At 34.2% G+C, this 13415-nt stretch overlaps 1 protein-coding gene across 1 annotated transcript; it reads right to left on the bottom strand.

Moving 5' to 3' along the window:
- Positions 1-5024: 5024 nt before the first annotated feature.
- LOC139875504 (uncharacterized) lies at positions 5025-10764 on the bottom strand. The gene is made up of 7 exons (XM_071862840.1): positions 10627-10764; positions 10506-10520; positions 9684-9812; positions 9388-9474; positions 8541-9015; positions 6139-8197; positions 5025-5106 (listed from the first exon to the last, which is right to left on the bottom strand). The coding sequence occupies exons 1-7, from the start codon at positions 10762-10764 to the stop codon at positions 5025-5027; spliced, it is 2985 nt and encodes a 994-aa protein (XP_071718941.1).
- Between the last annotated feature and the right edge of the window lie 2651 nt (positions 10765-13415).

Below are 13415 nucleotides of genomic sequence, written 5' to 3'. Positions count from 1 at the left end.
ATTTTGAAACTTTATTCGAAATTGAATTAAGAGAAAAAAAATTGGAGCGTGCAGAGAAGAAGAAAAAAAAAATATCGCTGTGCTCTTTAATCCCATTGGATTTCCTTTTTATTTGATTTGCAATTATACATAATCATTTTGTAATAATAGAGATCGGTTGATAAAAAATGGAGAAAATGTGAACACAGGTTCACGAGTTTGGAGCAGGAAAGAAACAAAAAAAATAATAATAATAGAGATAAAGGATACAGAGGTCAAGCGTATAATATAGATCCCTACTATTTTTTTTAATTAATAATAATAATATATAATAACAATACTATTAATATCTAATAATATTAATAAAATTAATAATAATGATAAATATAATATTAATGATAATAATAATTGTAAAAAATGATAATAATAATAATAATAATAATAATAATACCATACTAATTATGATAATATTAATATTTTATCGATAATAATAATATTAGTAATAATAATCTAATTTATACATCCAATTTCATCTTTATATGATATAAAGTGATATTATGAATACAAATATTGATATTTGACGATACAAATAACATTACTACAACAACTATATTTGTATTTAAATTTAATTTATTAATATCATCTATTATTATGTAATATTTAATAATTATGTAATATGTATTGTAACATATACTGAATATTATATATTTATGCATTTTAATATAAATATATTATAATATTTATTTACATACTAATTATATTATACTTATGTATGTAATTATGAAAAATATAAATGTTTTATATATGTAAGTATTATATATATTTATTAAAATAGTACATTATTTCATCATAGATATATTATAAATTTCTACATATACATAATATAATAATTATGTATAAAATCATATATATATAGTTATATTTATGTATATATGTATACTACCATATATATAAAATCATGTTTTAAATGTTGAGTAGATGATTAATTATGTATATTAAACAATTAACTACAAAGTATAACATTGTACATTTAATATTTTGATAACGTTGGTAAAATATGTTTGAATCATTTATATACAATATACTATATATATTCAAAATAAAAATCTTTAGTTATTAAATGTTATCTTTTATAATAACAAAATTACTTAATAGTTCATTAATACTAATATAATTAGTTTTATATATAATTATTTATATTTACATTCTTAGTTACAATTAAAGGTTCGTGAATCGTCGGAAATAGTTAAAGGTCAAATGTTATCATGAAATAGTTCAAACATAATGAGACTCGGTTTAATAGACTTTGCTTATCGAGTCGAATCATATAAGATTATGTTTAAATTTGGTCGGAAATTCCCGGGTCATCACACCAAACCCACAAAAATATTTTGCAAACACCGGTAAAGGGTTATTCCGGAAAACTTATCTAGGGTAAAAAACTAGATTTCAAAAGATCAAATGTTTTCATAAAGATCCAATTTCCTTAATGGATCTAAATTTTTATAGTCATGTGGGACTGTAAACCATATCGTTACTACCATTGTTTATACCGCCGTATAGAAATCACTGATGTACAAAGTGTGAAGAATAAAGAAGTGATTCTTGTATTTCAAGACGAAATTGCTTGAGGACAAGCAACGCTCAAGTGTGGGAATATTTGATAATGCTAAAAACGAACATATATTTCATAGCATTATTCCTCAAAAAAAGACAAGCTTTTAGTTGCAATTGTTCTATTTACAAGTGATATTCGTTTAAATAATAAAAGGTGAAGACAAAAGACAGATTCGACGAATTGAAGACGCAAACGACCAAAAAGCTCAAAAGTACAAAAGACAATCAAAAAGGTTCCAATTATTGATAAGAAACGTCTCAAAATTACAAGAGTACAAGATTCAAAACGCAAAGTACAAAATATAAAATTGTACGCAAGGACGTTCGAAAATCCGGAACCGGGACCAGAGTCAACTCTTAACGCTCGACGCAACGGACTAAAAATTACAAGTTAACTAGGCATATAAATATAATATAATATATAATTAATTATATTAATTATATATATATTATATATATATTATAAAACCGTCGGCAGAGAAAGACTCCAAGGGTGTGAGCTGTAAATTCATTCTCCGCGACTCGCGGAGTTTGAAGAGGATTTTACCGCGAGTCGCGGAGCCCCAAAATTCGACTTTTCCTATAAAAGCAACCGAATTCTGATCGCAATTCATAATCTTTTTCTTCTCTTATCATACGTAAACGATATATATATATATATATATATATATATATATATATAATTTATATTTTAATTTTAATTTTAATTCTAATAATAAGGGTATGTTAGCGAATGTTGTAAGGGTGTAAGTCGAAATTCTGTCCGTGTAACGCTACGCTATTTTTAATCATTGTAAGTTATGTTCAACCTTTTTACATTAATGTCTCGTAGCTAAGTTATTATTATGCTTATTTAAAACGAAGTAATCATGATGTTGGACTAATTACTAAAATTGGGTAATTGGACTTTGTACCATAATTGGGGTTTGGACAAAAGAACGACACTTGTGGAAATTAGACTATGGGCTATTAATGGGCTTTATATTTGTTTAACTAAATGATAGTTTGTTAATGTTAATATAAAGATTTACAATTGGGCGTCCCTATAAATTACCATATACACTCGATTGGACACGATGGGCGGGGTATTTATATGTACGAATAATCGTTCATTTAACCGGACACGGGAATGGATTAATAGCCACTAGAATAATTAAAACAGGGGTGAAATTACATTCAAGGGTAATTGGTGTAATTGTTAACAAAGTAGTAAAACCTTGGTTTACACGCAGTCGATAACCTGGTGTATTCATTAAACAAAGTATTAAAACCTTGTTACAATTCGAATCCCCAATTAGTTGGAATATTTAACTTCGGGTATAATAATAATTTGACGAGGACACTCGCACTTTATATTTATGACTGATGGACTGTTTTGGACAAAAACCAGACGGACATATTAAATAATCCAGGACAAAGGACAATTAACCCATGGGGCATAAAACTAAAATCAACACGTCGAACATCATGATTACGGAAGTTTAAATAAGCATAATTCTTTTATTTCATATTTAATTTCCTTTATTTTATATTTAATTGCACTTCTAATTATCGCACTTTTATTTATTGTTATTTAATCGCACTTTTAATTATCGTACTTTTTAATTATCGCAAGTTTATTTTATCGCACTTTTATTATTCGCAATTTCATTATCGTTATTTACTTTACGCTTTAATTTAAGTCTTGTATTTATTTTATATTTTACATTAGGTTTTAACTGCGACTAAAGTCTTAAAATCGACAAACCGGTCATTAAACGGTAAAAACCCCCTTTATAATAATAATATTACTTATATATATGTTTGTATTTTTATAAAAGTAAACTAATATAGCGTTGAGCTTTGTTTAAAGATTTCCCTGTGGAACGAACCGGACTTACTAAAAACTACACTACTTTACGATTAGGTACACTGCCTATAAGTGTTGTAGCAAGGTTTAAGTATATCCATTCTATAAATAAATAAATATCTTGTGTAAAATTGTATCGTATTTAATAGTTTTTCCTAGTAAAATATAAACTATTTCGTATACACCTCGCATAACCATCACCGTACTCCATATTGGCAGCCCGTATGGCAGCCCGTATGGCCGCCCGTATGTGGTGCTGGTCAGCCTTGATTCACCGGATCGTAACTTGATTTCTTGTCTTTCACCGTTTTCGCTCTAGAATCTTCGTTTTAGCTCTGTTTTACTTTATTCTTTTTGCATCGCCTTTGTAATTACTTAGTCTACAAAATCAACCGAAAAAGCGATAATTTTGCCGACAAAGTTTTAATCTTTATTGTTTTAGGGCTTAATTTAGGGGGTAAAAATGTGACTTTTTGCCCGATATCATCCTCCTCATCCTCTCCACACACGCCTTTACCATAAACAGTTCCACCAACCGCAGCAGGCGCAAGCCACTTCGTTTTGTCTTTCAAAAACTCTCTTGCATCTTTAAACGTCCAAGTTTTCAACTCACTATTACAATACGCTTTTACCGCAGCCTAACAAAAGCATTTTTCAGTTTTTCCACTACGCCTTGGATTGCGTTTTTCGGCCTCATAATAGCCTTGAAAAGCTTTGCACCTCCTATCCACATAACGCCATTTTCCCGACAATCAGATTCTCGGACGCATCAAGCCAACATATTATTGAGATTTTCCGACAATCATATTCTCGGACTCATCAAGCCAACATTTCGCCAACCAAACTTCTTCGGTCGATGTCCAAATTCTTTTTTGACACGGTTCACGTGCCTTTTGTTTGTCTTTACGTTGGTGACTTCTTCTTCTCCTCGCACCACTGCCTTGTTCGGGTTCGGGTTCCACTTCGGGTTGTGATTCAGTTTGTGGTTGTGTTTGTGATTGAAAACGTGGATGTGGGGATAACCCGAGTTCTCTTTGAATTACTTGTAATTTTTGAAATTATTGTGGTTGCTAGATTTGTTGTTCAACTTCTTGTGGGTTCATATTCATATTGAACGAGCTAGTTGTATAATTGGAAAAACAAAGCCCAGGTCGGGATTGGTTTAAAGATGACAAACCGGGTGTTGTCGGCTCGCCGCTGCCGGTTCAAATGTTGTTAAACACTGACCACTCGTTCGGGTTTGACATTGTTAATAATTTTGTGAGATAAAGTGTTTGAAAATGAATATGAGATGAAGTGTTTGAGTTGTGAAAAAGTATATATGTTTGAGGTGTATATATAGAGGAGTGTTTTATTGATTTAATTTAATTTATTTATTTTGTTTATTTATTCGATTCTCATATATCCTTTACATTTGAATTGGCCAATATGCATCGAACACGTCATGCGGCAAGCATCATTTTGAACTGTGTTGGAAACGAGCACGCTGAAGACTATACCCTCCAACACCCCGCGTTAACCACGTGTTGGAGGCGTGTTGATGGCACATCGAGTGTAGCACGCGAACGTTAGAGACGGTCTAAGCGTCTTTCGCGTTTTTCTTTACAGGTCTACACGCGTAGAAGCTTTTATCCCATATGAAGTGCCCTGCCATGAATGTGCTGATGAAGTATCGTGAATCAACAAAACACAATAAACACAATGTTGTACATAAGAAAAGGATAAAATTAAGTTAGCTACACATCATCCACAAGACTCAGACCATCAATAACGCGTGTTAGGAGCAAAAACAGACTCAACACGCCACTAATGCGGCATGTTAGGAAAAAGTTCAAGGTTGCGTGCTACAAGGAGCACCGGAAGATTTCAAAGGCGTGTAGATTTTTTAATTATTATTTAATATTATTTTATATACTTTTTATACTATTTAATATACTATTAATATTTATCTTTTTCTTTTTTTTCTTCACCCAATTTTCAATCATATTTTGACACATCACCCTAACACGTCACTCAACACGTCACCTCACTATTTTCCAGTTTACCAACACAACTGCCACAGCGCCACACACCCCACCCCCTACTACGCCTAATTTGTCCATCACCACTAAAAAAGGGTCTTATAATCTATAGTTTTTGGTGCTGAAATAAGTGATTATGTGACATGAAATTGATCACTTTCGAATCAAAATAACAACAACAAAAAAATTAAACAAGCTGATCAGTTTAAGAAAACATAACTAAGATGTTTCTTTTTACATCGAACAAGTTGTCAACTTGATATTTGTAGAATCTGTAGTGCTAAAGTTCACATTCAGACCTCCGAAAGGAAAAGGAAAAAAACACGCCTATTAATTAACCAAATCACAGAAGTGTAAATTCCAAGAAAACACTTGAACCCAGCGCGTAGGCCTAAGTGAGCCACCAATTTATGATTCAAACTCTATGTCTGCGTAAGATTCTTATGTAGCTGATAATCTGATATTGATATTTACATCCATTAATTCACGTTCACGTAAGCGATCGAAGTATATATAAATAATAAGGAGTTAGTTAAGCTGCTCACCTCAACTGACCAACCAAACTCTAGCTAATCAGGCAAAAGTAGTTAAGCAAAATGAATCATTAATCAATAACAAATCTAAATTTACCAAAAAAGAAATAATATTGCTCAACAGAAAACATAGAATTACTTGATATTAGACTTGGTCAAGTAATCTTGGTAGCTACTACAATCTTGTTTAAAATTGGTACATTGTGCCTTCAGAAGCTTGTACGCATTCAATTCATTTGACCCGAAACTTTTCAGTGGTTTGTTGAATCTTAATTGTACCGGGCAATTCAAGTCAAAAATCACGTTTACAACATCCTTTTCACCAACTTTGAAGACCATCTTCGTATGATTAGAATCATCCATCATTGAATCTTTCTTAATCTTATACGAAGCAAACGGTTGTTTTGAACCATCAAACACGTCTTCTTTATCATCATCCATAGGATCATTGTCACAACTTTGAGAAGCAACTTGATTAGCTACCCTCATTACTCGACTACACTCGATATTTATTTCGGAGTCTGCAGCAGCAGCAGGTACGTTATCTTCTTCTTTTTGCATGTGGTTTTCATGAAACGTTATCAAAAGCGGAAGGGGAATAACGGGACCCACTAAAGAATCGGTCGGCTTTTGTTTATCCGACCACTTACTACTCCGAGATGACGGATCCCGAAACAAAAAGGGAGGTAAGTGAGGCTTCATGCATGGAACTTCCAAGAACTCAAACGGTACGTTTTTAAGTTCTCGGGCGAGATCTGAATAATTAGCAAAAGCAAATCTTAATAAGTGTTTGGGTAGATTTGCCCAAATTCTCCTTAAAGCAATTTCATGTATACTGGTTGGCGAGGTAACGTCTTTATAAACATCGTGAACACTTAGATCCCCGTTCATTCCAAACATGTTCACTTTTTGACATATCTTTTCATGAAACTCTTTCGTGAACATAAGTTTCTCTTGGATTTCATGGTAAGGGTTTTTAACTAATTTGTTGCTCACAATTTGAGCAAGATCGGATTTCAAATACCCTTCAAGAAAATCAAGTTTCAAGTATTGAAACACCTTTTTGAACTTATAGTTATATCCCTCCTCACCCTTTTCACACAAATCATAATCTTCTAAACCTAAAGGTTGCAGATAGTGACCTTTTCTTAAGGTTTTTAAATAATCCCACGAGGCACAATATCTATGTATTTCAAGATTTCCGGATGACGTTAACGTAATAAGCGTGAACCCACCGTACATATCAGGATCATACAATTGAGAAGAAATATTGCTATGAAGCATACCCAAACCCAAAATGGATTCTTTCTTTTGTTGCCAACTAACCCAATTTGGAAGTCGGTCCTTAACGAACTCTTCTTTTAAAAGACAACTACAACAACGACATTCATCGGTAAGTAACGAGAGATCAGAAGGGAGTCCCCATGCATAAAAAGATGAAGAAACCGACTCTCTAACATGTGGGCCATAGCAAAAAATACTAAACTCACCATTCAGAAAAGAACCCAATAAAATACCAAAACCCGTTTCAGAAGCCGAATTATAAGTAACATCCTCGGAGTGTGATCTTAACGCAGACAGACTAGAAACAATAATACAGCTCGGTTGAGCAACATTATGCTTCCAACGTAAAACAGGAGTCATCGGTTTTCTTATATCACAAAGGAGAACGTTGTGATTTGTAGCCACGGTGAAAAAGAATTGATCAGGAGCAGCAGCAATCGAGAATGCGAGAAAGGTATCGTTATCTTCGGGTTTTAACAACGGGGTAACAACATGTTTTAACAATGGAGAATTCACAGGTGACGAGTCAACAAGAAAAACCATCATTGAATGAACAACAATCAGGATTTTTGGATGATAACTGAAATCACAACCCAACCAACCTCCTTTATCAGAAATAACGGAATCATCCCATACAGCTTTTAATTTCTTCCAGCTAAAAGTTGGAGATGAGACCGAGGGTTCAAAGCTAAATCCCAAATCAAACAAAAATAAATCACCACTTTCTAGCAAGACCAAACTCTGTTCGGGCACGTGTGGGCTCCAAGAAGCATCAACAACTGCAGAACTTTTAAAATTCATCTTACCAACTAATTCCAGCTGCGGTGTAATTTTATCAGTGTACTCCATCGTGATCTTGTAGTAATGAACAGAATAAGTAGTGCAAGCCAACAAGTACCCAACTGTAGAAACACCTGAAACAAGTAGTCAACATTAAAAAGTTAAACCAATCAGTTGATGCACAAAAATTTGTCTGGAATATAAACATAATAGTTCAATTGTGTACTCCAAAACACTTTAATTCATATTATAATTATAATGTTAACCAACTATGACATTGACCAACTTTGACCGGGTAAATCTGTCTTTGACGGACTAAATCCGACTTATAACCGATTTTGACCCGTTGAATGTTATAGTGCCAATAAAGATAATTTACTTATTTTATTATAATGTTGCAATGGTTAAAGTGTTCACAAATTATGAAGATGATAACTCAACAATAGTTATGTCTATTCAAATTAACAAACTGATTACCTGAAATAAATTCATAATCATCAATTGGGGACACTAACATCTTTACAATCCGATGACTCGCCACATTTTTCAGTGCAAAAACTCCATTTTCACCAGAATCACCTCTAACATTCAGCCTTGAATTCTCAACAGATAATATAAGAAACCCAATTTGATCAGAGTTGGAACCGGTAGGAAAGAATGCGAGAATCGAATTCAAGCCTGGGCATCGAAGCAACTGAAGGGAGTTGTGTGTTACAAGTCTATCGGGTAGTGAGATACACGATGTGAGTTGTGAGGCAATAGAAGTTGCGGTTGAAGGGAGTATTAAAGAAGATGATGTACTTAGAAAATTAGAGAGGGAAACGTTAGAGAAAGGAGGGATTTGAGGAGAAATGGAAGGTAATGTGAAGAGAAGATGGTGGGCCCGTGGTTTTAAAGATGTATTGAAAATCAACGGTCCGATTTCATTGGTGGTTGTTGGTGATTTTAGTGTCTTCCAACGTACATTTTAGTTAGTTGCGATTTACTTGAATGCAGGTGTTAGCTAGTTATACTTACCAACGGGTTCGGAGAGTGTGGAGTACACGCCCGTAAGAGTTGGCTACTAACTGTCGCGCAAAATGCGGGGGTCAAGGGGGCTGCGCCCCCTTGCGGGGTCCAAGGGGCAGCGCCCCTGGCGGGGTCCAAGGGGCAGCGCCCCTGGCTGGGGTCCCGCTCCCAGGTGAGCGGGCAGGGGTCGAGGGGGCAGCGCCCCTCGCGGGGCTCGGGGCAGCGCCCCGAAACCTCAACAGAATTTGCACTATTCGTTACATAGAAACGTTGCATCCGAATGAGTATAAGCGAATAGTTGCATCTTTTGGTATACCCGAATTTCCCGCCAAAATTGAAGGGTTACACCCTTTCGGTTTAACTGTTTCCTATAACAGTTTAATGAACGTTTTTGTTCATCATTCTGCATTCATCAAACCAACAGAAACACACACAAATTCTCTAACAATTTGATCAGTGATTTCGTTGCCCAAAACACTGATTGCGTTCTTGTTTGATCCCTATAAAGATTTCGTGCAACTGTGGCAATCGTAGGGTCGAAATACTTTATAGAGACAGTGATTACACGATTCAAGAACGAATCCGGCAGTCAATTCATATCCGATTTCTAACAGTGGTGGTAGGGGAGAGGAGCAATGGAGGAGAGTGAACGGCTGAGATTGTCCACAACGATTTATATTCATCTGAGGTGTCCATCTTCTTGTATGATATAGACGAAGAAAAAATTAATTCACCAACGAGCTGCAAGATACAAAGACAAAATATATCATCAACGAGCTGCATGAATCGTCTACACCCCTTGTAGTTAACAAAACGTCAAAAAGATGTAAGCAGAAAGTGTCATTGAATATTTAAGGTAGCTATTATTGATATATCAGTCTAGTTAACGTATCTACTCTAAACAAAATCATTATAAGTACCAAGAAGTTTACAAGTTAGTTTCAATCATGAAAGCTCTGAACCGGTCATGAGTCATCATAGTGAAATAATCAAAAGCCCAACAATAAAACACACCACACACACATCAATAACTTAAAAGAAAATGCTCAAAAACTAAAAAGTACCTAGAGTAGTGATAGGGACCAAATGGGCGCAGGATAGCAGCCAAAAGATGAACAGTGTCTCGAAAGTGGTATTGAATAGGTAGCTAATGGAGACTGAAGGTGTGAAGTCATGAAGTGCTGTTTAAGGACAAGATTAAACATGAAAGCTAATTAGTAATCGGTGCTAAAATGGTTTATACATATGCATCGATATAATTAGAATTTTTTAAAAAACAAAATGTGGACGACCCACAGAACAATGAGATAACACATATAGTAAGTTCCACAAAACATAACATGAACATACAACGATGCATATACATATACAGAGTTTGGTGCTATGTATTATGAAAAAGTGGGTCCAATCTCAACAGAATATTCAAAAAATCACATTTGATGTAATAGGCTAACATAGGTTCAACAAAAAAAAAAAAAAAAAAAAAAAAAAAAAAAAAAAAAAAAAAAGACTGGTGGCTGTTATATTTCTAACAAATTCTTGCAGGTTAACAAACTAAAGGTGCACAAATATAGTAACCTCTGTTATCTAAAGTGATGGTAGCATGATTTACGAAGCATGTATATAACATTATAATACAGTAGAATTGATCAAGGTATATGCTTCGTCCTGAGCAGTAAACCACTTGATTCATGGTGGCTGGAAGTAAAAAGTTTCAGTCAGACAATTCACCAAACACCTTTCGACCTTTCGTGCACTTTAGAATACGATTATACAAACTAACGACACATCGGAATTCAAATAACTTGCTTTACCAACATCCACATTGATTCAATTTAAAATGCGAAATACACTAACAGCATAAATAGTAGGGTAATCAAATAAAATGACGGATATAATTAAAGTGAAATCGAGTACCTGATGAAGCAAAAGAAATGAATGAAATTTCACAAGGAAGATGAACAGAAATTGAATCCGAATAACAGAAACGAATATATGGAGTGAAAAAAGTGTCCATGATATATATATATATATATATAATAATAATAATAATAATAAATCAAGGAGCTTGAAAAGGAAATGATATTTTAGTAATGAAATGATGGTAATAAATTAGCGGCAATTTGGTTAATTATTAATGGTAAGTTGACAATACCTACCGGATTATCAAACGGAGCTAATTTAGCACGGGTTAGTTATACATGGTAAGTTAACAATACCCGAATTTTAACATCTCAATTGTATTTAACGCTCAATTAATATAGCAAGGTTTTTTTCCACGGATAAAAGATATAGTTAACGCTCAATTAAATTTTGATATCTCATTCAAATTTTATTTATTTACTATTTATTTTTCGTTTTATTTATAATTACTAATACGTCACTTGATCCTTTCAACTCAAAGTCAAATCTTTAAAGTTCCCCATAAGACTTGTTTTAACGCGGCATTAGAAGGGTCCACGTTAACTGAGTTGGCCAAGTTTGAAGCCCCTCGCGCCGATAACGTGGCGCCAAAGACTAACGAACGGGGGCGTTAGCTGATAATCTAACAGAAGAGTGAGGAAGGGTCAGGGACGCGTGACAGCTTCCGATTCGTTCTGGTAATTTAAAAGATATCCTTTGGAATTAAAATTATTATTTTTTATTTTCAAAATTAAATTTATTTAAACATTAATTTATATAACACCACATACACACACATATCTTCACAACCATCTTCCTCATCAATCTATTTTTTTTTTTTTAAAGATCTTCAAATATTCATCCATCTTAAATCTTACATTTTTTACTCATGAGTTCGAGGTTACGTGGTTCCAATTTCGATTCGGAATATTTTCCCCTTGTTAAACTTATTCAACAAATAGAAGAGGATGAGTCCGAAGTCGATTCCGCACCGCGTATTCCATGGGTTCGAGCTGACTTTCCTAGAAATCGTGAAGATGCTGCTGAACGATTCTGGAGTGATTATTTTTGTGAGTCGCCAATATATCCGCAAAAAAAGTTTAAAGGCGTTTTCGTATGCGGATACAATTATTCCTTCGAATTGTGCAAGGTATAACTAATTACCAAAGTACTAATATTCCTGTATATTTTAGTCATTTCACACAACGTTATGATGCTATTGGTAGGCCTACTTTTACTACTTTACAAAAATGTACTTCGGCTATATGTCAATTGGCGTATGGAACCGCTTCCGATATGTGAGACGAATATTTGCAAATGAGTGAGTCATCATCTATTCTATGTCTAGATTACTTTGGCAAGTGTGTCATCACTTTGTTCAAAAGTGAATACATGAGATCTCCCAACGCCCATGATGTTGCAATATTATATAGTGCACACAAGGAGAGACACGGTTTTAGGGGTATGCTCGGGAGTATAGGTTGTATGCATTGGGAGTGGAGGAATTGTCCTGATGCTTTAAAACAACAATACACTCGGGGGTGATCACAAAAAACCAACCCTTATGCTTGAAGTAGTTGCTTCATATGACTTGTAGATTTTGTTCAAGGTTAACCTGTAGACCAACTTTATGTTGGTGATTTTAGTGTCGTGTTAGCTAGCTATACTTACCAACGGGTTTGGAGAGTGTGGAGTACACGCCCGTAAAAGTTGGCTAGTAACTGTCGCGCAAAATGCGGGGGTCAAGGGGGTTGCGCCCCCTTGCGGGGTCCAAGGGGTGTCATTCAACAGTTTTTCCCGTCAAATATGAAGGGTTACACCCTTTCGGTTTTAACTGTTTTCCTATAACGGTTTATGGACGTTTTTTGTTCATTCATTCTGCATTCATCAAACCAACAGAAACACACACATATTCTCTAACAATTTGATCAGTGATTTCGTTGCCAAAAACACTGATTGCGTTCTTGTCTTATCCCTGTAAAGATTTCGTGCAACCAAAGCAATCGTAGGGTCGAAATACTTTATAGAGACAGTGATTACACGATTCAAGAACGAATCCGGCAGTCAACTCATACCCGATTTCTAACACTTTAGCTATGCAGACATATGTCGATTTCTCACAGCCCTATAAAATTGGTTATCGTTTATCATAAACATGTGAACATAACAAATGCTATCAGCATAATCACTTGTCATTCATTTATATATTATTAATTCTAAAGTTATACTTCAACAGAGAAAGTTCACAATGCACAAATAATAAACATAAACCTAAGGTATATACCTGCATATGAAGAGATCGATTTAGGACCCATATTATGTTAAGTAATATCATCAATTTTCTATTTAAATATAAACAATCAATAATGCAAAGTAAACAGATTAAATGAATGTAATATACAACAATCGAATTATCCAATGTGGGACCCCAATTTCAGCGTG

Source organism: Rutidosis leptorrhynchoides, chromosome 11 (genome assembly GCF_046630445.1).
Source record: "Rutidosis leptorrhynchoides isolate AG116_Rl617_1_P2 chromosome 11, CSIRO_AGI_Rlap_v1, whole genome shotgun sequence".
NCBI lineage: Eukaryota > Viridiplantae > Streptophyta > Magnoliopsida > Asterales > Asteraceae > Rutidosis > Rutidosis leptorrhynchoides.
This window is presented reverse-complemented; position numbering and strand designations above follow the sequence as displayed.

What these genes read in the sequence shown, in the direction of transcription:
- LOC139875504 (XM_071862840.1), bottom strand. Translation starts at nt 10,764, where the DNA reads ATGAATCAAGTGGTTTACTGCTCAGGACGAAGCATATACCTTGATCAA. An exon ending in TGATTATGAATTTATTTCAG is followed by an intron (nt 8,198 to 8,540) that starts GTAATCAGTTTG and finishes TACTTGTTTCAG; the next exon opens with GTGTTTCTACAGTTGGGTAC. An exon ending in TTGACCAAGTCTAATATCAA is followed by an intron (nt 5,107 to 6,138) that starts GTAATTCTATGT and finishes ATACTTCATCAG; the next exon opens with CACATTCATGGCAGGGCACT.